Below are 22,921 nucleotides of genomic sequence, written 5' to 3'. Positions count from 1 at the left end.
CACACGGGAAACTATTAAGCGTGAAAAATGCAGCAGCGTTGCAGTGCTTGACACATTCAAACCCATGCGCATGGCAGCTACAACCTACCGTACCCCATTCAAAGGCACTTAGATTGTTTTGTATTGCTCATTCACTCTCGGAATGGCACACAGACAATCCATGTCTAAATTACCTCAAGGCTTAAAAATCCTTCTTTAACCTGTCTCCTCCCCTTCACAAACTTATTGAAATGGATTTAACAAGTGATCATAGCTTCCACCTGGATTCACCTAGTCATGGAAAGAGCAGGTGTTCATAATCTTTTGTATACTCCATGTATATAAAACACAGAAAATCAAGTTTTTGACTGCACTGGGCCTTTAAAAACGCCAACTTTTTGTCAATGCCTCATGGCAATATGTGTAGTACTGCAGGATATTAGCTTTAAAGATGCAACCAAACATCTCTCTGCCACATGATAAAAAGCGTAGAATTGTAGGAAATTCACTTGAAAACCGCAAAATTCTCTCTCCGATGCCTTTAAAAATGTTCCTTCCCAGGGACAGAGACTTGGTTCATCCGGCTGCCGAAGTTATAGTAAAACTCCTTGTATGCTATTTTATATATCACTTCGGTTGTTCTGATTATGAAGGGGTCCCTGATGAATTTGCTATCACAAAAGTGGTAGACGGACCCAAAGAGTTTGAGAACCCCCGCATTAAGTAACTCAGAAAGACCTCCTAAACCACACAAGAAACACAAGAGGACCCACAAACTAGCAGCAACACAAGAAACACAAAATGACACCAGACATACATATTCTACATATGGCTGACGGGGACGTTGTTCTGAAGCCACCGTCCACCATATTGGCGTTTCTACATTATTGCATAACAGCTGTCAGTCCAATCAGTAGGCAACTCGTTACCTGGGTGGGATCCTCACGCCGTTGTCCTGCTGTCGGAGACTCCTGGCATGTTTGGAAACCTGGATCTCCTCGTCCCAGGACTCGGGCTCCTGTTTTTTGTAAGCTGACGCAGCGTTGAGCACGGCATCGCAGGCTATTGTCACCTGGGAGTCACGGGACACACAGGAGGCATTAGATCTACTGATCTGGGGAGATGTGTATCAGTGACATAATAAGACTAGGACTAGTCACAGGTCTAGGACTGTGGTGCATACAGGAGAATATATAACCTGATCCCAGTTAGATCAGTGAGGATAAGAGACAGGATATGTTCCTGAAACTGTGTTAATAACATAGAGTGTCATGGTAATGTCTCGCTGATTTGTCTTTCACCATTACTGGTAGGGGAGTAAGCCTGTAACAGGGGATAACGTAACAACGCCAAATAATGTCACTTAAATCAAGTAATACGTGTGTTTTTTAAATATAATGTAACAACAAATGGATAACGTAGTAAATCTCCCGAAAACGGTTGAATGATAACGTAATAATTTCCCCCAGATATAGTAATAACCTAATACATTTTCCTGTGGCTATTACATTATCAGGTGTGTAAAAAAATGTGTTAATAATGTAATAACTTCCACGGATAATGTAATAACATCAAAATCCATATTATAATGTAGGTAGAAAGGGGACAGACTAAATTATTATTACAGTACCAATACTACTATGTAAGCTACTGTTAGGAAGTCCTGCCCATTATACTAAAACATATATATATATATATATATATTTGATTGGATTGGGGTCAATTTATTTTCCAGTTAATTCCATCAAGTAAACCAAATTAAAAAATTATCCAAATTGAAATGCATTGAAAATAATTGGAATTTCAGTGTACCTCCTGAACTGACTGGAATTGACACCAACCCTGCTTCGCACCACTGGAATCACTTCTGCAATTTTACCACTGTAATAACTACTGCTGTATACACCTTTTCTATTCATATACTGTCTTTACACACTATTACTGTATATACACACTGACTGTACAAAACATGACAGACTGACCAGGTGAAAGCTATGATCCCTTACTGATGTCACTTGTTAAATCCACTTCAAAATCAGTGTAGATGAAAGGGAGGAGACTGGTTAAAGAAGGATTTTTAAGCCTTGAAACAATTGCGAGCGACATGGATTGTGTAAGTGAGGTTTTCAGAGGGTGAATGGGCAAGACAGAAGATTGAAGTGCCTTTGAACATGGTATAGTAGTAGGTGCCAGGCACACCGGTTTGGGTCAAGAACTGCTATGCTGCTGGGTTTTTCCACGCTCAACAGTGTCCCGTGTGTATCAAGAATGGTCCACCACCCAAAGGACATCCAGCCAACTAGACAACTGTGGGAAGCATTGTCAACATGGGCCAGCATCCCTGTGGAACGCTTTCGACACCTTGTAGATTCCACGCCCCGACAAATTGATGCAGTTCTGAGGGAAAAAAGGGGGGGTGCAATAATATTAGGAAGGTATTCCTAATGTTTGGTATACTCAGCGTAAATGAATATACATTATATGTATATTTATATTGCGGTCTCTGACATTTATTACATTTGGATTATGTGAGTATTGTTTATTTTGTTGGAGCTAGAAACAAGCATTTCGCTGCACTTGTGATAACATCTGCAAGTCTGTGTACGCAACCAATAAACTTTGATTTGACTTATCGGTAACACTTTACTTGACACCCAGCGTTATACCATGTCATAATATGCCATAACAACTGATATAACTTGACATAACCAGTTATAGTATGGTCATAACACTGTTATGACACATTTTGACCTATTGTGACATATTTTATGGCAGGTTATGACCCTTACATGAGTGTAAAAACCCACAAAACGTACCACACAACGCAAAACATTATATTAGACCATAGCCTGTGTCAACAGCATGTTTTTGTTATATACTTGTTTTTTAAATGTTATTGAGCATATTAAAGTATCATTGTAATTCACACATTGATGTCAGATATGCGCGCCAACCCCAATGCTCTGTTGCTGATGACTGGGGTGAATGAAGGAGCAGGACAAGACACCCTCTTTTTGACTGATGACTGATATAAGGGAATGTGCGTAATAGGCTTATGATGGTCATAATGCTTCGACAGTGTCAAAGTTTATTTTCTTAGTCCAAGTAACGTGACTCAGGATGGTCATAATGCTTCATGACAGGGTCATAAAGTTATTAAAATGAAGAAAAAAAACACGACTAAAGAATTGATTACAACAAAGGATTTAAGAAAAAAACGGTAAAAACTAAAAGGAAACTTCTTGGCAGGGAAAAAACTAATTTGAATAAATGTGAGTTGACACTCTTATGTAGGTGTCATAACCAGCACACAATGGCTTTCACAACCATAAGACCCTGTGGTGAACAAAATAACACAGCGTGCAAAGAAAAGAAAATCACAGGATACCTATGGCATCGGAAAACATGATATGCAAAGGCAAAGGACGGTGCGTGAACCACCGTTTCCCGTCAGAATGCATGGCACACAGAGGGCACGGGCACACACTCACTGACCAGTGCAGGCAACTCCTCAATATTTGGTAAGGGGATCTCGAAGTGGTCTGGGAATATGACGAGCTTGGCCTCGTCTTCACACTCATACTCATCTCCGTTAAAATCACGGTTTAGTTCTAAATCTTCAAGAGAGGAAGCAGACATTGACATTCAGTTACCATAAAACAGTGAGTGATGATTCATACCATTGATTAGCCTGTGCCTTTCACGAAACATGTGTCTTGGCTAGATAGGATCAAAGTGACATGATAGGATCAAATAAATATGATAGAATATGGTGGGCGTTTCAGGTGATTAATGCATTTCTGATATCATGTAATTTGTTAGAGGGTAACTGACATGTGGGTTATCCAATACAAAAATGGGGTGTGTACTTGCATTTCTTGAACATTTGAGCTTCCATGTTAGCTGGCTTAATAAAATATACATCTAGTAAGTGATATGAACACAAAACTGTCCGATCTGTCCATTTGACGTGAACACAAACCATTTGCCAAGGCAGAGATGACTGGCCGGGACCGTGACGCCCACGGACAGATCAATCGATGTAGAATATAATCGCTGAATGTCCTTACACGTTTAGGTGTTTTAATAGACGTCTCTTTCCATTCGTCAAATGGCGGGTACAAAGTGCACCGTTTTAGAATCTGTTATTATTTTGGAGTGGACAAACATGTGCACAGAACCTTATTTTTGAAGGGATTTATTTGACAATCAGATGGAGACATGCCTGGTTGTGGCCATCCCACAAAAGGTAATACATTTTTACAGTTAAACGACGTCTTCATTATTAGGCCCATAAAAGAAAATGTCACACATAGTGGTGAACAAAATAACACAGCGTGCAAAGAAAAGAAAATCACAGGATACCTATGGCATCGGAAAACATGATAAGCAAGGGGAACATAATTAATTTGACACAAAAAGGTTCTGTCTGAGACGTCCCAAATACTGTACATGTGAGGTTTTGATTGGCCAGTTATGCGCTGATGATTATTCTCGGATTAAAGTAGAATTTCAAATGAATTATTATCCCCCATTGTTCCTATGATTTCCGAAACTGTCAAATAATGGATGAATTGTTCAGTCATGTAAGGTTACTGCATACATTAGACCCTAGTCTACCTTTCAACCCCAGACCTCTAGTAACAAGATGATGTCTTGGCTGGGTGGGCTGCTGGTTGACTGATTAGATCATCAGACTGGTATGGAAATGCCAAAGCACAATTTTGTTTCAGCTAAGATTCCAATGGGAGTCAAAGCCGAGAGGAGAGTGGGAGGGAGAATGCAGTTCACGTCAGGCTAGAGGGACCTCTGGGTCCACGAGGCTTCAAAATGGGGTCAGGCCTGCAGAGGGGTCAGGCCTGCGAAGACGACAATGGGGTCAGGCCTGCAGAGGGGTCAGGCCTGCGAAAACGACAATCGAGCATGTCCAATAAATGGGAGCGTGACGCTTGGAGCCTAGCGCTTCAGCGTACGTAAGCTACAGAGGCAAGGCGTAAAGTGGCTGGTTATCCGGCTTTAGTAGATAGTGGGAGATAAGGGAATGGAGGGTAAGGGAATGTTGGTGGGGTGGTGAAACAGGGGAGGTAACTAGCAAGCATTGATGTTCAAACGACAGTCAGCTAGGGTGGGAGGAGCCAGCACCACCTGGCCCTCCCTTGCCCACGTCATTGTGGCCAGTGGCATAAGTGTGTCAGCTGGTGGGGTTGACAGGGTGCAGCAGCTGAGGGCGGCTGAGCGACAGGCAGGGGCAGCCCACTGTAAACTAACCCCCCTGCAGGAGGGGAGTAGGCCAGGTCGGGCATGTGGCACTTTGGATTTAGAACGGTTACTAACTGCATATACAAATAAATGAGCTACATTTAGAGTTGCGCGGCAGTAAAGAACTGGGGGCTCGGGCCTCGACGTTGGACATGGGAAGTTGTCCCTTTAGGCAAAATAGTGTAGGGCTACTGCAATATAATAACATACAATTTCCCCTAACAGTTGCACCCAGCCAGTGTGCAAAAATGACTGCAATACTTGCAGCAGATCAAGATTTTCTTGAGAAGGATGTGATTATTAAAACAGTGTTATTATTATAAGATTTAAGAGTATTCCATTTCAAACTCGTTTTCAATTAAGTACACTGATATTTGAAACGCCACCAGGTTGCGATTAGAAAGGGGGAAATGTAGAGTCATGTCCTACTCTTCAGGAATGACTGGTTACAAACAGACTACTGAGAGAGAAATGTGACTGTACTGTAAAATAAGCCATCAGGAGATCGAGTTTAAGGGGAACTCCCCATGATGATATACGAGTAGTTTTTAGGACAGTCCAAGTATCAGGCTTACCTAGGAACACTTTTCCGTTTCTTCTTCTGGGGATGGCTCCCCCTGCGGCACCTGTGGCTTTCTGTTGGAAACACAAGTCAACAGGAAGAAATGATATTCATGGTTCAAGATATAAGTCTTAATATCTCAAAGCAAGCCATGAAACATCCCCATCGTTTTCAAAAAATGATTCATGACAAATAAGAATACCAAAACTGTTTTGGCAAATGTAATGTTGGTTTATCAACACTAATACAACAGTCTCGTGTTGGCTGACAAACTGTCAATTATAACAGTATCAACCATAGAAATCCACACATGGATAAAATCAATCAATATGAAACCAAGTGCTTTTTACAATCAATAGAGCAGTCAGTAGACCGTCAACATTTCAAGTCGCTAGCGAAGGCTACAAGCCCATTCATTGTGAACTGACTGGGTCCTTCTGATCCAAATCGGGTTCAGGTGGATGCCCATCAATTGTGCAATAGGGCAGGGAGGCGGCCACATCGAACAGACAGGAAGAATGCTGACGCACTCGGGGACCAACTGGCCACATGGGAAAACAGCAGACACAGGAGAAGGCGGAATGTGGCCAGCTGTTTCTGGACAGATCCAGACATGGAAATAGAATCACTTGCAGGGGGGCTTATCTGGGTCTCAATTAGAACCAAGAGGAAACGGTACCAGCTGAGGTTGTCGTTTCCAACTGAACCTCCAATTTCTCCTACTGCGATCGATTCCAAATAGAGGCCAGCATTCTGACCTAGTTGATCTGTTGCTGTAAGACGGAGCAAAAAACTACATGGCTGTATCCATATGTCAGGAAAACAGAAAAGTGAGTGATATTAAGTGATAGTAATAGTATATACAGAAGATATCAAATCAAATGTGATTGGTCACTTACACATGGTTAGCGGATGTTAATGCGAGTGTAGCGAAATGCTTGTGCTTCTAGTTCCGACCGTGCAGTAATATCTAACAAGTAAGCTAACAATTTCACAACAACTACCTTATACGCAAACAAGAGTAAAGGAATGAATAAGAATATGTACATATAAATACATGGATGAGCGATGGCCGTGCGGCATAGGCAAGATGCAGCAGATGGTATAGAGTACAGTATATACATATGAGATGAGTAATGTAGGGTATGTAAACATGATATAAAGTGGCATTGTTCAAAGTGACACATTAATTACATCCAATTTTTTTATTATTAAAGTGGCTAGAGATTTGAGTCAGTATGTCGGCAGCAGCCACTCAATGTTAGTGATGGCCGTTTAACAGTCTGATGGCCTTGAGCGGGTTGCTAGCAATAAAATAAGCATTGCGTATTTTTTTTTATTTTGAAGGTTGTATCAGGATCTGATGTAGATCAACATGTTTGTAGTATCACAACAATAACGAATTGTAGAGTGCAGGCTTGACGCTTCCTTCTCCCACCCCAACTACGCAATTCTAACTTATTACTACTACATAGGCCTATGCAAAGTGCAGATGACTCAAAGATTATTCACTGAAAGCATTTCTCAGGAGGCTGTTTAAATTGATGAGGATTATCAGTGACAGTCTCAATGAAAATCAATGGAGGGAAAGAAAGAAAAGAACATTACCAAAAGGGTCCAAATAAGGAAGAGGGATGAAATACACTTGCATGCAGAACTATGATATGCTTCCATACAATGATCCATCCCTGACTAATCTGAAATCACACCAGAAATGGTGAGGTTACAGTGTGCCTATCTGTGCAATTCTTCATGTCAGAACACAACACAAGGCACGCACGAAGTAGACCACTGTAATTGGTTGAACCTAACAAATCTGAAGATAGGGGACTTCCAAATGAATAAGAACGCAGGACCAAAAAAAGCATTTGTTTAAAAAAAAAAAAGTCACCTTCATAGTCTCCCGGGTCACCACAACGTCGACGTATGTGACGGTTTACGTGTTTTGTCGTCAAAAAGAGGCACACCAGATGATGTCAGATTTGAACCAACTATAAGTAGGCAACGGTTAGTGAAGCACCAGATCATGTCAAAAGTGTTTAAGGACGATGTCATTGGAAAACACTTTTCTTCCTCTATCTTTTTGACTCGAAAGCACAGAAACGTGCTGCTTTCACATACGTTGATGTCAGGCTGGTGCTGGAGATGATGAAGTTGACATTTTCGTAAATGTCTCTTTAAAATCCTCTCTCAAAAAAAAAAAACTTACAAGCCGCCAGCCTCTTATCAGTTCAATGGATATTTTCATTCAATGGTTTTTGCCAAAACTGAACACAAAAGGTGCAGTACGTACTGTTTGCACTGTTAGTGTAGACCAATATAGAATTAAGCACATGGTATGACCCCTTACCTCTTTGACATGGCGTTTGAGATGCATGTAAACACTCTGTCCCGTTTTACGGTAATGTCTCTCCACATGTTCTCTGCCAAAACCCAGGAATGTGTTCATACACACATACAAGCCTCCCTCAGACTCCTGTGGACAAAAAGAACACACGGTGAATAACATGCTAAACACACGCAGTCTAGTGTTGTCAGCCAACAGACTGTTGGCTCAAAGTGGAGGAGAGATTGACTTCATCACTACTTGTTTTTGTAATAAGTGTTGACATGCTGAATGCACAGAGGTGTCTGTTTAAACTAATAGCACACAGCTCGGAGCACCATGCCTACCCCACATGACATGCCACCAAAGGTCTCTTAACAATCCCCAAGTCAAGAACAGATTATGGGAGGCGCACATTACTACATAGAGCCATGGCTACATGGAACTCTATTCCACATCAGGTAACTGATGCAAGCAGTAGAATCAGATTTCAAAAACATAAATATACACCTTATAGAACAGCAGGGACTGTGAAGAGACACACAATAAGACATGTACTCTACACACGTACATATGGATTTTGTATTGTAGATATGTGGTAGTAGTGTAGTGGCCTGAGTGTTATGAAATGTAAATGTCATGTAATATTAGAAATAGTATAGAACTGCCTTAATGTTGCTGGAGCACAGGAAGAGTAGCTGCTGCCTTGGCAGGAACTAATTGGGATCCATAATAAATACAAATTAACACACACCCATTTGAGGTAGCACGTGTCAGGAGCATCTGAAATGCTTTAGATGTACAGTGGGGTCTGAGATTGACACTCTCGATAAAGATCAGAAAAAATGACTATAAATTACATTATTCAAATACTGAGCTAATGTATATACAGCGTAAATACGTTTTTTAAATTATTTTTTTTTTTAAATAAAATTGCTAAAAACCTGTTTTCGCTTTGTCATTATGGGGTATTGTGTGTAGATGGATTAAATAAAACATTTTCCTCATCAATTTTAGAAAAAGTCTGTAAAGAAACAAAAAGCTGGGGCCTCCCGGGTGGCGCAGTGGTCTAGAGCACTGCATCGCAGTGCTAACTGCGCCACCAGAGTCTCTGGGTTCGCCCCCAGGCTCTGTCGCAGCCGGCCGCGACCGGGAGGTCCGTGGGGCGACGCACAATTGGGCTAGCGTCGTCCGGGTAAGGGAGGGTGTGGCCGGTAGGGATTTCCTTGTCTCATCGCGCTCCAGCGACTCCTGTGGCGGGCTGGGCGCAGTGCGTGCTAACCAAGGGGGCCAGGTGCACGGTGTTTCCTCCGACACATTGGTGCGGCTGGCTTCCGGGTTGGAGGCGCGCTGTGTTAAAGAAGCAGTGCGGCTTGGTTGGGTTGTGCTTCGGAGGACGCATGACTTTCGACCTTCGTCTCTCCCGAGCCCGTACGGGAGTTGTAGCGATGAGACAAGATAGTAATTACTAGCGATTGGATACCACGAAAATTGGGGAGAAAAGGGGATAAAATAAAATAAAATATATATATATATATATATATAAAATAAAAAATAAAAAAAAAAGCTGGAAAAAGTCAAGGGGTCTGAATACTATCCGGATGCACAGTATGCAAACTTTTTGGGGGAAATTATACTATTTTACACTTAATCAAATCAACATTTTATTGGTCACAAACACATGGTTAGCATATGTTATTGCGAGTGTAGCGAAATGCTTGTGCTTCTAGTTCCACAACAACTACCTAATACAGACTAATCTAAAAGGGATGAAATAAGAATATGTACATATAAATATATGGATGAGCAATGACCGAGCGGCATAGGCGAGATACAATAGATGTATAAAATACAGTATATACATATGGGATGAGTAATATAACATGTAAATATTATTCAATTGGCATTAATAAAGTGACTAGTGATTAATTTGTTAGAGTGGCCAATGATTTCAAGACTGTATGTAGGCAGCAGCCTCACTGTGTTAGTGATGGCTGTTTAACAGTCTGATGGCCTTGAGATTGAAAAATAGCTTCTGTCTCTCGGTCCCAGTGTTGATGCACCTGTACTGACCTCGCCTTCTGGATGGTAGCGGGGTGAACAGACAGTGGCTCGGGTGATTGTTGTCCATTATGATATTTTTGGCCTTCCTGTGACATCGGTTGCTGGAGGGCAGGTAGTTCCCCCCAGCCCCCCCCCCCCCCCCCCCCCCCCCCGCCCCGCCCCAGGTGATGCGCTGTGCAGACCACCAGCCTCTGGACAGCCCTGCGGTTGTGGGCGGTGCAGTTGCCATACCAGGCGGTGATACAGCAAAACAAGATGCTCTCAATTGCGCATCTGTAAAATTTGTGAGGGTTTTAGGTGACAAGCCAAATTTCTTCAGCCTCCTGAGGTTGAAGAGGTGCTGCTGTGCATTCTGTGTGGGTGGACAATTTCAGTTTGTCCGTGATGTGTACACCGAGGAACATAAATTTCTACCTTGTCCACTGCTGTCCCGTTGATGTGGATAGGGTGATGCTCCCTCTGCTGTTTCCTGAAGGCCACGATCATCTCCTTTGTTTTGTTGACGCTGAGTGAGAGGTCGTTTTCCTGACACCACACCAAGTGCCCTCACCTCCTCCCTATAGGCTGTCTCGTCGTTGCTGATCAAGCCTACTGCTGTTGTGTTGTCTGCAAACTTGATGATCGAGATGGAGGCGTGCATGGCCACGCAGTCATGGTGAACAGGGAGTACAGGAGGAGGCCCCAGTGTTGAGGATCAGAGAAATGGAGATGTTTCCTACCTTCAAAACCAGTGGGCGGCCCTTCAGGAAGTCCAGGATCCAATCGCACAGGGCAGGGTTGCGACCTAGGGCCTCAATGATGAGCTCGGAGTGTACTATGGTGTTGAATGCTGAGCTGTAGTTAATGAACAGATTCTTACATAGGTATTCCTCTTGTCCAGATGGGATAAGGCAGTGTGATGGCAATTGCATCGTCTGTGCACCTATTGGGGCGGTATGCAAATTACAGTGGGTCTAGGGTGACAGGTAAGGTGGAGGTAATATGATCCTTGACTAGTCTCTCAAAGCACTTCATTAAAGAAGTGAGTGCTACGGGCGATAGTCATTCAGTTACCTTTGACTTCTTGGGTACAGGAACAATGGTGGCCATCTTGAAGCATCTTGAAGCAGGACAGCAGACTGGGATAGGGAGAGATTGAATATATCTGGAAACATCAGTCAGCTGGCCTGCACCTGCTCTGAGAACACGTCTAGGGATGCAGCCTTGCGAGGGTTAACACGTTAAATGTCTTACTCACGTCGGTCACGGAGAAGGAGAGCCCACAGTCCTTGGTAGTGGGACGCATCGGTGGCACGGTGTTGTTCTCAAAGCGGGTAAAGAAGGTGTTTAGTTTGTCCGAGGCTGATTTTCTTTTTGTAGTCCGTGATTGCCTGTGGACTCTGCCACATACGTCTCGTGTCTGAGCCGTTGAATTGCGACTCCACTTTGTCCCTATACTGACATTTTGCTTGTTTGATTGCCTTGGAGGGAATAACTACACTGTTTGTATTCGAACATATTCCCGGTCATCTTTCTATGGTTAAATGCGGTGGTTCGCGCTTTCAGTTTTGCGCGAATGCCGCCATCTATCCACGGTTTCTGGTTAATTGCTCAGAGAAATAGATTTTGTTTAACAATAATATTGCTTTTTCAATTAGGTAGGGGTCAAAATTATTGACACCCCTTATTTCAATACCTTTCAAAACCTCACCTTGCGAGGATCACGGCACTAAGCCCGATCCTTGATATCCCTAGTCTGCGCTTAAGGGCTGCCCTCTTCAATTCAAACCACAGGTTTTCAATGGGTTTCAAATCTGGAGACTGAGATGGCCATTGCAAAATGTTGATTTTGTGGCCAATTAACCACTTATTTGTGGGTTTTGATGTGTGCTTGTGGCCAAGTTTCAGCCTCCTGGCAGAAACAACCAGGTTTTTGGCTAAAATATCCTGGTACTAGGGAAAGTTCATGATGCCCTTGCCCCATAACATCAAAGATCCACCAACATATTTTACAGTAGGTATGGGGTTCTTGTCATTTCAATGCCAAACCCACTACTGGTGTTAGTGGCCAAAGAGCTCTATTTTCATGTCATCTGACCAAAGCACCGGTTCCAATCCAAGTAACAATGCCGTTTAGCAAACTCAGGGCATTTACATTTGTTGGATGAAATGAAAATAGACCTCTTTGGCCACGCACACCAGTGGTGGATTTGGTGTCACAATTTGAACACATGAGCAGAAAATAAGGTATTGAAAACACAGTCGTCAATCATTTTGACCCTTACCTTTTTGAAAAACATTTTTTTACTTGATAAACAAAATCTTTCTCTGAGCAATTGTATAACATTTACCATTTTTTGAGTATATAATACAGCTCAGTATGTATCCTTTATTTTTGCTCATCTTTATAAAAGGTGTCAATCATTTAAGTGTCAATTATTTAAGACCTCACTGCCATAACAATGTCAATTCCAAATAGGTTGTTCAAAAATCTGAACATCAGACACCCAGAGGGCGGAGAACCAATAACATTGTGCCCCTGCCACTAGCACCTAACCTGCCTTGCATCCCCCCAAACGCACTAGATAACAAAAATGGGTTCTTAAGGCATGCTTACTTTGGGTCTCTAATGGTAACTCACCAGATGGAATCCATTAATACATTTGGTACAGGGCATACTCAGTACATGGACATTGCAATTCTCTCAGTTATTACTGATATTGATGTTGTTTCATCAAGGTGTAAAAACATTTGGGGTCAATGCGCAAAGGATGTCAAATTTTCAAGGATATTGGAATTCCGGGATATTGGGATTTGTCAGCAGGGTTGTGTCAATAAAATGTCAGGCAATTTACATATAAGCTAGGGCAGGCCTAAATCAAGTGTTTTTGCATTCAGGATGTTATTTTCTGAAATACGCCTAGAACATGGTTTCATGTTTGAAACAGAGTAACTCCAGTGTGGCTTTGCAGACCGTGAAAATAGTCCAACTTTATTTTACCTTTATTTAACTAGGCAAGTCAGTTACGAACAAATTCTTATTTTCAATGGCGGCCTAGGAACAGTGGGTTAACTGCCTTATTCAGGGGCAAATTTTTACCTTGTCAGCTCGGGGATTCGAGCTTGCAACCTTTCGATTACTAGTCCAACGCTCTAACCACTAGGCTACCTGCCAGCCCTAACTAACTGCCTACCACCAGCAAAATTCCTTGCTCAACTGACACTCAACTTCAATGCAGAGGCCTACAAGAGCCTAATTTCCACACAACGACGGAGGCTTTTAAGGTTTAACAAAAATATATTCACACAAATAACCATGCCTGATGATTCAAACTGAGTTATTCCGCTACTCTATTATCCCTACATACTTCAGTCTGAGACTGCCATCATTGAAGTCATTTGTTGTGATATCAAAATGTGAGTGTTGTACAAAACAAAGTCATCGATTGGCTCATATCTCTAACCCCCCCCCCCCCACACACACACACACACACCAAAAAAGACACCTGCTTGTCGAAACATCTCATTCCAAAATCATGGGCATTAATACGGAGTTGGTCCCACTTTTGCTGCTATAACAGTCTACACTCTTCTGGGAAGGCTTTCCACTAGATGTTGGAACATTATTGTGGGGACTTGCTTCCATTCAGCCACAAGAACATTAGTGAAGTCGGGCACTGATGTTGGGTGATTAGGCCTGGCTCGCAGTCAGCATTCCAATTCATCCCAAAGGTGTTCGATGGGGTTGAGGTCAGGGCTCAGTGCAGGCCAGTCGTTGTTCTTCCACACCGATCTCGACAAACCATTTCTGTACGAACCTCGTTTTGTGCACAGGGGCATTGTCAAGCTGAAACAGGAAAGGGCCTTCCCCAAACTGTTGGCACAAAGTTGGAAGCACAGAATCATCTACAATGTCATTGTATGCTGTAGCATTAAGATTTCCCTTCACTGGAACTAAGAGGCCTAGCCCTAACCACGAAAACAGCCCCAGACAATTATTACTCCTACACCAAACTTTACAGTTGGCACTATGCATTGGGGCAAGTAGCGTTCTCCTGGTTTCCACCAAACCCAGATTCATCCATCAGACTGCCAGATGGTGAAGCGCGATTCATCACTGCAGAGAACACATTGCCACTGTTCCAGTGTCCAGTGGCTGCCGCTTGGCATTGTGCATGGTGATCTTAGGCTTGTGTGCGGCTGCTCAGCAAGGCAAACCAATTTCATGAAGCTCCCGACGAACAGTTATTGTGCTGACGTTGTGTCCCTAGGCAGTTTGGAACTCGGTAGTGAGTGTTGCAACCGAGGACAGACAATTTTTACGCGCTACGCGCTTCAGCACTCGGAGGTCCCGTTCTGTGAGCTTGTGTGGCCTACCACTTTGCGGCTGAGCCATTGTTGCACCTAGACGTTTCCACTTCACAATTGCAGCACTTACATTTGACCAGGGAAGCTCTAGCAAGAAATGTAACGAACTGACTTGTTGCTAACATCCTATGACGTTGCCACGTTGTCAGAAACGGGTGTGGCTGAAATAGCCAAATCCACTCATTTGAAGGGGTATCCACATATACATTTTCAAAATGCCAGTTTACACACGTGATTTGGCTTTGGGCCAAACCATCAGTTTCTGGGACTAATAACGGTTAGAATGTGTTGGCATTCTAGAAATTGTCAGGGAGGTACTCAGATCCAGTCTCGTTACAGAGAAGAAACTAACTTCTGTGGGCGTGGCATAGTGTTTGGCAGGAGCAAGGAGTTTGGATAGCAGGGCAACAAATAACCCTCCATACTAACCTATATCTGTACTTGGGAGTATAGGCCCCCATAAAACTCTCTGCGACATACCTTGAAGTAGCTCGACACACGAGCTTTAAGCACAGGGATAAAAATAACCAACCCAAGTCTCCAGTCTGACATGAACTCCAGACAGATGAGTCACTTTCAAAATGGCAATTCTCATTAATAAAATGTTTCGTAGCAAAAAAAATCTGAATAATTAGTCCAAAAAGCCAAACACTGGGAGCCACAAGCTTCAGCGTTAAAGGCTGTAATGACGTGCGTGTGTTTCAGTTAATCGGTCTTGTGAAGTAAGTAGTCCAACATGGCTCTATTATTCATTTTACGTCCGACTAATGTATTAAGCCAGCAACACACTTGTATCCCCCATGGGCCGACTCGTACATGAAACATCCTCCATTCAAGGCCGTAAAAGGTGTCAGTTGCCTTAACTCCATTGAATGGCTCGTCGGTGTACCAAAAATAAAAAGGGAAGATATGTGTGCCATCTTAATAAAATTATTTTACACCACCATTTTCAGATTTTCGGCCAGCTTCCGGATGTTACACATCGGATTAGTGTTGTTTAGTGGTTAGAGTGTTGGGCCAGTAACCGAAAGGTTGCTGAATCAAATCCCCGAGCTGACAAGGTAAAAATCTGTCATTCTGCCCATGAGCAAGGCAGTTAATCGACTGTTCCACGGGGGCCTAAGACATGGATGTCGATTATGGCAGCCCCCCGCACCCCTCTCTCATTCAGAGGGGTTGGGTTAAACGCCGAAGACACATTTCAGTTGAAATGCATTGTTGTACAAGTGACTAGGTATCCCCCTTACCCCTGGCTTAATGTGCACCGCAACCTCATGAAGTAGCATTAGCAACCCTAGCAAGGTGGTAGAAAATAGTTTCCTCGTTTTTTATGTATTTGATGCCATTCCACTTATACCACTCCAGCAATTACCATGAGCCCGTCCTCCCCAAATAAGGTGTCACCAACCTCCTGTGGAGCCGGTCCATGGGGGGAAAAAATGTATTACAAGTTACACTGACTGCTCTACACCTAGGAGGTAAGACATCAGGAAAAACTTCCCTCAAGAGGTATTGGCGCTACTCATGAAGTCGCAGATGACAAGTCACTCACATTGAAATAAATGGATGGACTACAATTTCTAAGAACTCCTATTTTCTCTAACACAAAACCGTGAGCAATAACTCCCATATCAACATAACGTTATTCTAGTGATTTTACGTGTGTGACTTTGAAATAGCGCCTTTTCAACAATGGAAATCCCATTCCACCGGATGTAAACATATTTATTTATTTTTCGTAGACTCGCGCTCAAGTTCAAGGGAACGGTGGTCATAGAACTCCCAGGTCCAGACACAAAACAGCGTAACGTTAGCTAATTCACGTGTGTTAGTGCAGTTTACAAGACAGCCTGGAACACACAAACACACCATAATATTGGGAGACTTACGGGCGAATCGTAGGAAAAGGCACATTCATTCTTGAAAACCCTGTCTCCTGTTCTAGGAACTCTGATGGTGGGCATATAAGGGACCAGCAGCTCTCCTAGATCTGCAGCCATCTTCCCATTCCTACTCCTCGCACTACAATGCTACGGGAGTCATTAGAGCAGGCTGTCAGAGGAGAGATCCTATTTTTAAATCATTCGGTCTCGACATTCTTCCAGCGACGGGGGATATGACGCTGAAAACATAACGGGGGAACTAAAAAAAAAACACCAAAAATGTCTTAACAGGTGCGAGGGCTACCAAATTGCGTGTGTAAAAAAGAATTGTATCGCTCTATTTACCATGAAGCGCACTGAACAGTGTAACTCGAGCGGTCACACCCACCCAATTGATAAAAACACACACAAATGGATACACCTTCAATATTTTCTCTTTACTTTTGTCACATAAATTTGGCCAATTAAATAGTTACTACACTGCTCAAAAAAATAAAGGGAACACCTAAACAACACAATGTAACTCCAAGTCAATCACACTTCTGTGAAATCAAACTGTCCACTTAGGAAGCAACACTGATTGACAATAAATTTCACATGCTGTTGTGCAAATGGAATAGACAAAAGGTGGAAATTATAGGCAATTAGCAAGACACCCCCAAAAAAGGAGTGATTCTGCAGGTGGTGACCACAGACCACTTCTCAGTTCCTATGCTTCCTGGCTGATGTTTTGGTCACTTTTGAATGCTGGCGGTGCTCTCACTCTAGTGGTAGCATGAGACGGAGTCTACAACCCACACAAGTGGCTCAGGTAGTGCAGTTCATCCAGGATGGCACATCAATGCGAGCTGTGACTTCCAGCAGGCCACAAATGTGCATGTGTCTGCTCAAACGGTCAGAAACAGACTCCATGAGGGTGGTATTAGGGCCCGACGTCCACAGGTGGGGGTTGTGCTTACAGCCCAGCACCGTGCAGGACGTTTGGCATTTGCCAGAGAACACCAAGATTGGCAAATTCGCCACTGGCGCCCTGTGCTCTTCACAGATGAAAGCAGGTTCACACTGAGCACATGAGCACATGTGACAGAGTCTGGAGACGCCGTAGAGATGGAGGTCATTTTGCAGGGCTCTGGCAGTGCACCTCCTTGCACAAAGGCGGAGGTAGCGGTCCTGCTGCTGGGTTGTTGCCCTCCTACGGCCTCCTCCACGTCTCCTGATGTACTGGCCTGTCTCCTGGTAGCGCCTCCATGCTCTGGACACTACGCTGACAGACACAGCAAACCTTTTTGCCACAGCTCGCATTGATGTGCCATCCTGGATGAACTGCACTACCTGAGCCACTTGTGTGGGTTGTAGACTCCGTCTCATGCTACCACTAGAGTGAGAGCACCGCCAGCATTCAAAAGTGACCAAAACATCAGCCAGGAAGCATAGGAACTGAGAAGTGGTCTGTGGTCACCACCTGCAGAATCACTCCTTTTTTGGGGGTGTCTTGCTAATTGCCTATAATTTGTGTGATTGACTTGGAGTTACATTGTGTTGTTTAAGTGTTCCCTTTATTTTTTTGAGCAGTGTATTTTTGCCCAAATGCTGAAGTCCATATAGGTTACTTAAGATACTTGAGGCAATACTTTATACTATCTAAGATACTAGTTAACAGTATTACTTTAATAAGAGTAAAGAATACTGTAAACAGGTGTGGTCCTTTTTGTCATAATCAGAACAAGAAATACACAACATACTTTAATGGAGGACAAACAGTTTACTTGACCACACTGACTTTTCAGAGTTGCTACTAAGTACACAAGCGCCGAAATAAAGTTGTTACATACATTTGAGAGCATGAATCTGTTGTTATTTTTGTACCACAATTCAACATCATATCAATATGTGTACACACTTTTACCCTAGTCTTTCCTTTCATTTAATTTGACCAAAACTTCTGTAATCAGTCCAAGTATGCACCTCAATAGTCCCAAGTGGCTTCCCTCATCCGCATTGATATGAAAGTGGACAAGTAAAGCAAATATACTGTGAGTATCGATCATTAGGATGTTGCTTTCACTCAGACTGTTTTCATGACAGTACAGACTGGAGGGAGGGAGCAATGTCATCACAGCACTGCCATCTAGTGGACATTCATGGGTTATGACAAAGACACTACTCTTAGGTTTGACAGAAGAATAAAGGAATCACAGCAAAAGTAACAGCAACTGCACCTTTTAACGACGTGTCGGGAACGTTGTAATTACATCACAACATGCCACTGCTGCCAAATGGGAGAAATACTAAAAAGAAAGTCGTGCACCACTGCAAGAGAATGGGTCGTTCAGTACGGGCCATTGTAAAACATTTAGCCAAATGAATGTACCCCTGCTAAGCAACATTGTAATTGTGAAGCCAATTAGGATAAAATATTAGATGTCTAAAGATGGGAAAACAGCATTTCAATGTATAGACAGATACTTTATTTTAGTCATGAAGAAAAGAATATACAAACAGTGATCCTGATCGCCAGTGGTGTAAAGTACTTAAGTAAAAAATACTTTAGAGTAGTACTTAAGTCGTTTTTTGGGGTATCTGTACTTTACTTTACTATTTATATTTTGGACAACATTTACTTTTACTTCACTATATTCCTAAAGAAAATACTGTATTTTTTAACCCATACATTTTCCCTGATACCCAAAAGTAGTAGTTACATTTTAATAATTAGCAGGACATGAAAATGGTCCAATTCACACACTTATCAAGAGAACATCCCTGGTCATCCCTACAGACTCTGATCTGGTGGACTCACTAAACACAGATGCTTCATTTGTAAATTATGCCTCAGTGTGCCCCTGGCTATCCATAAATTAAGAAAATTGTGCCGTCCGGTTTGCTTAATATAAGGAATTTGAAATTATTTACTTTTGATACTTAAGTATATATTAGCAATTACATGTACTTTTCATACTTAAGTATATTTAAAACCACACACTTTTAGACTTTTACTCAAGTAGTATTTTACTCGGTGGCTTTCACTTTTACTTGAGTCATTTTCTATTAAGGTATCTTTACTTTTACTCAAGTATGACAATTGAGTACTTTTTCCACCACTGCTGATCGCTGACAGTTTACACTGGGTGGTGGGATTGGTTGGTTTAATTGTCAGGCGTTGATTTAATGCTGTAGTCGACCAGATTCTTGTCCAGTGTCTCAATCTGGAACCAGGGTCCATCTCCCTTCGTTCTCATCTGCTTACGCACCTCTAACTGTTGCAGTCTGCAGATACAAAAACACAAGATTTGTTACCAAATCAATGTGTACAGATTAAAGATTTATATTGTCCACATTGTCGGTTTTCATTTATATTTTCCTTCTGTTTTGCTCACACAAAAAAGAAGGAATGCAAGTTACGTTTTTATTTGTCATATGTACAGGATACACACAGTATACACCGTCCAATCAATCAAATGCATACATGCAGATTGCTTCTCAACAATGCAACAACAAAAAATAATAAAACATAAGGCACTGTTTCAAGTAGATGTCCTGGATGGGTGGGAGCACGGTCTCGGTGATGTACTGGGCCGTCTTTACCACCCGCTGGAGGGCCTTGCAATCATGGACGGAGCAATTCCAGTACCCGGTTGTGATGCAACCAATCAGGATGCTCGATGGTGCAGTGTTGTTGGTCCAGGTTAAGTCCTCTGTGATGTGGACGCAGAGGAACTTAAAAACTGATGACTCTCTACTGCAGTCCCATTGATGTGAATCGGGGCATGTTCCGTCCTACGCTTCCTGAAGTCAACAATCAACTCCTTTGTTTCGCTGACGTTGAGGGAGAGGTTGTTGTCCTGGCACCACAATGCCAGTTCACGTACCACCTCCCTATAGACTGGCGTGTCATTGTTGGCACTATGTTCACTGTGTGACACTCACCTCATCTCGCCCTTCTCAGACTCAATCTGAATCAGGGCCATCATTTTCTCATAGTCTTTCACTGGGGAGTCATAGAAGGTCCGTGAGATCCCCCTGGTGATAGGATGCTGCAAATATAGGGACAACAAAGGACTCAAAATCTGCTTTGCCAAAGTCTGATTGTAAGCAATCTCCAGAGGATCGCCTATGTGAATAACTTTGTTTATAGAGGATTTCCATTTAATATTCTGATAAAATGATTGGTTACTTTTTTCCAAAAAAGACATGGACTGTGATAAGAGAAAACAACTGTGACAAAGGGCTCGAAGTACCTTGTAATACTCTCAATGCTCAGGCTCATACCCTTCAGGAATCTCAGCCAGCTCAGCCTCACCTTAAAAAACAGAATAATATATTCAGTTTAATTCCTCATTTACCATGTTTCTCCATAAACATCCATAAAAAAGTGGCAGTGCTTGTATTGGAGTGCTGTCATTGTAATCCCTGTCACATATAAACATTGGAATATTTCTGTACATCAATGGAAACATCTACACACACTTACCGACAAACACATTCACAGATGTCACAAAGACTGCAACTGGGATTCCGGTAAGCAGGATATAGAATTTCTAGAAAGAAATGTGGGGGGTGAATAAGATAGGAAACTCTGTGGTTCAGTGCTGGGGACAGTTGTCTGTAAACCAAACAATAGTTTATTTTGGAGTAGGCTAGTTCTAGTCTGAATAACTAGCTACCTACTAATAATTGCAGAAACCTCCTGTCATAGAAGCCAGTGGGCTTGATGACAAGCATCTGCTTCCCATGGCTTCCCCAGCGTACTGCCACTGCAAAGCAAAGTTTTCAGCGATGTTAGGCATTGCAACACATTATTTAATGTGGGAATCACCGTATTGTTGCACCAAATAAGGTACAGGTAACTGCCAAAATAAAGGAAACACCGACATAATGTGTCTTAATGGGGTGTTGGGCAACCACGAAAAAAAAAAAAACGTTTACTGTTCTAATTATGTTGGTAACCAGTTTATAATAGCAATAAGGCACCCCGGGGGTTTGAGGTATATGGCCAAAATACCACGGCTAAGGGCTGTAATCCAGGCACCCCGTGTTGCGTCATGCATAAGAACAGCCCTTAGCCATGGTAAATTGACCATATACCATACCCCCTTGTGCCTTATTGCTTTTAATCATAACAGTCAAACAAGTTCAATCGACATCCATTCATGGAAAGTTATTTGGCGAGTTTAATAAAAGCTAATTATCTTTTCTCTTGTGACACATAATAATTATTATTATTTTGAGGAAAACCACATTTTGCTTCTAATGTCATTACAAGTTACTATGATATTCCTTCTTAATTGGCTCGATAAGGTAATGTAAAAAGGTTTTATTGCATAAATATCGCAACTCCTCTGTTGCTGTATAAAAAAAGATGTGGGCCAGTTTGCAGTCCTTTTGCGCGGGTTTTGAGTAGTCATTGGACTATTAATTTAGCTAGACCTAGCAACCATGTGAAACATGCAGATACCTAATCAAGCTCAGTGTCTTACCACCATGCACCTCTCAAATGTTGTAACAATGCGGAGGGCTCCGTATTGACATGATAGGTTGACGGTAGGTGGGGGCGCGAGGTCCTGTATAAACACAAACTCACTTCCTTGACAACAACTCTGCAAAGGCTCCCGAGTGGCATAAAGCATCTCAGTGCTAGAGGCGTCACTACAGACCGTGGTTCGATTCCAGACTGTATCACAACCGGCCGTGATTGGGGGTCCCATTGGGCAGCGCACAATTGGCCCAGCGTCGTCCGGGCAAAAAGTATGTTCGCTCTGACTTCTGAGGAGGCCGTATCGCAGTAAATGCTGTACAGCATCTGCAGACTGACCATGCAAAGCCTTTTAATGTGCAGACCGAGAGTCAGGGCTCTTAACAAAACGCCCCCATACAGAATACGCCTTCGTCCAATGTTTTATGTGTAACGTTAATGTATGGAACTGAGAGTCATGATCAAGGGCTAGTCAAGTTAATGAGTACCACGAGCGAGTCATATAAACTATGGAGAAAAAATATATGTAAAATGAGACATGTATGTTGTTATTTGCAGCGGCAAGAGGCACTTGAAAGTAGGATTGCAAACTAGCAATGTGTGACAGTAGGAAGCTAGCCAGCCACAGGACTAGGCACAAGGTCACAAGAAATTGCAAATGGCAAAAAATAAATAAGGTAATTGTAGACTCGGCAAGCGTTAAATAGCCATTTACCTTGATCTGTGCATACTGCAGTTCTGCTGAGCAAGTTCACCGCATAATTCCCCTATTTTAGAGGATTTAGTCGAGCAGCAGACCAAAGAGTACGCCCAGCATCGCTGCTGCGGCCAGACAGACCGTTCTGTGATAGGTCCGTGACTACAATGTGAAGCCAAAACAGCCATATTTGCGAAGGGAAACAAATATGCGAATAAGAGTTTAACAAAGTAAAGATTTTATGTTAACATTTCATTTCTACTATGTAGATTTTATTTATTTTTTACTTTTGTTCATGATTCAAATTACTAAAAGGGTTTCTAATGAGTTT

The 22,921-nt window shown here is 42.5% G+C and overlaps 1 protein-coding gene and 1 pseudogene across 3 annotated transcripts in view; both read right to left on the bottom strand.

Moving 5' to 3' along the window:
- LOC129811079 (ubiquitin carboxyl-terminal hydrolase 13-like) overlaps positions 1–16,738 on the bottom strand; it is a 56,641-nt gene extending 39,903 nt beyond the window's left edge. For 2 of the 3 annotated variants that reach the window (XM_055862230.1, XM_055862232.1), the window contains exons 1-5: positions 16,427–16,738; positions 8,151–8,276; positions 5,814–5,874; positions 3,475–3,596; positions 909–1,051 (exon numbers count right to left, since the gene is read on the bottom strand). In XM_055862230.1, the coding sequence (XP_055718205.1) occupies positions 909–1,051; positions 3,475–3,596; positions 5,814–5,874; positions 8,151–8,276; positions 16,427–16,537 (563 nt within the window). In that variant the 5' untranslated portion in view covers positions 16,538–16,738. The remainder of the gene's footprint in view (positions 1–908; positions 1,052–3,474; positions 3,597–5,813; positions 5,875–8,150; positions 8,277–16,426) is intronic. The other variant, XM_055862231.1, reaches the window with a different exon arrangement.
- A 2,127-nt stretch (positions 16,739–18,865) lies between these two features.
- On the bottom strand, positions 18,866–22,763 carry LOC129811078 (NADH dehydrogenase [ubiquinone] 1 beta subcomplex subunit 5, mitochondrial-like; annotated as a pseudogene).
- Positions 22,764–22,921: the final 158 nt, after the last annotated feature.

This window comes from Salvelinus fontinalis, chromosome 14 (assembly GCF_029448725.1).
Source record: "Salvelinus fontinalis isolate EN_2023a chromosome 14, ASM2944872v1, whole genome shotgun sequence".
NCBI lineage: Eukaryota > Metazoa > Chordata > Actinopteri > Salmoniformes > Salmonidae > Salvelinus > Salvelinus fontinalis.
Note: the sequence above shows the minus strand (reverse complement) of the source record. Positions and strands in the feature narration are given on the sequence as shown.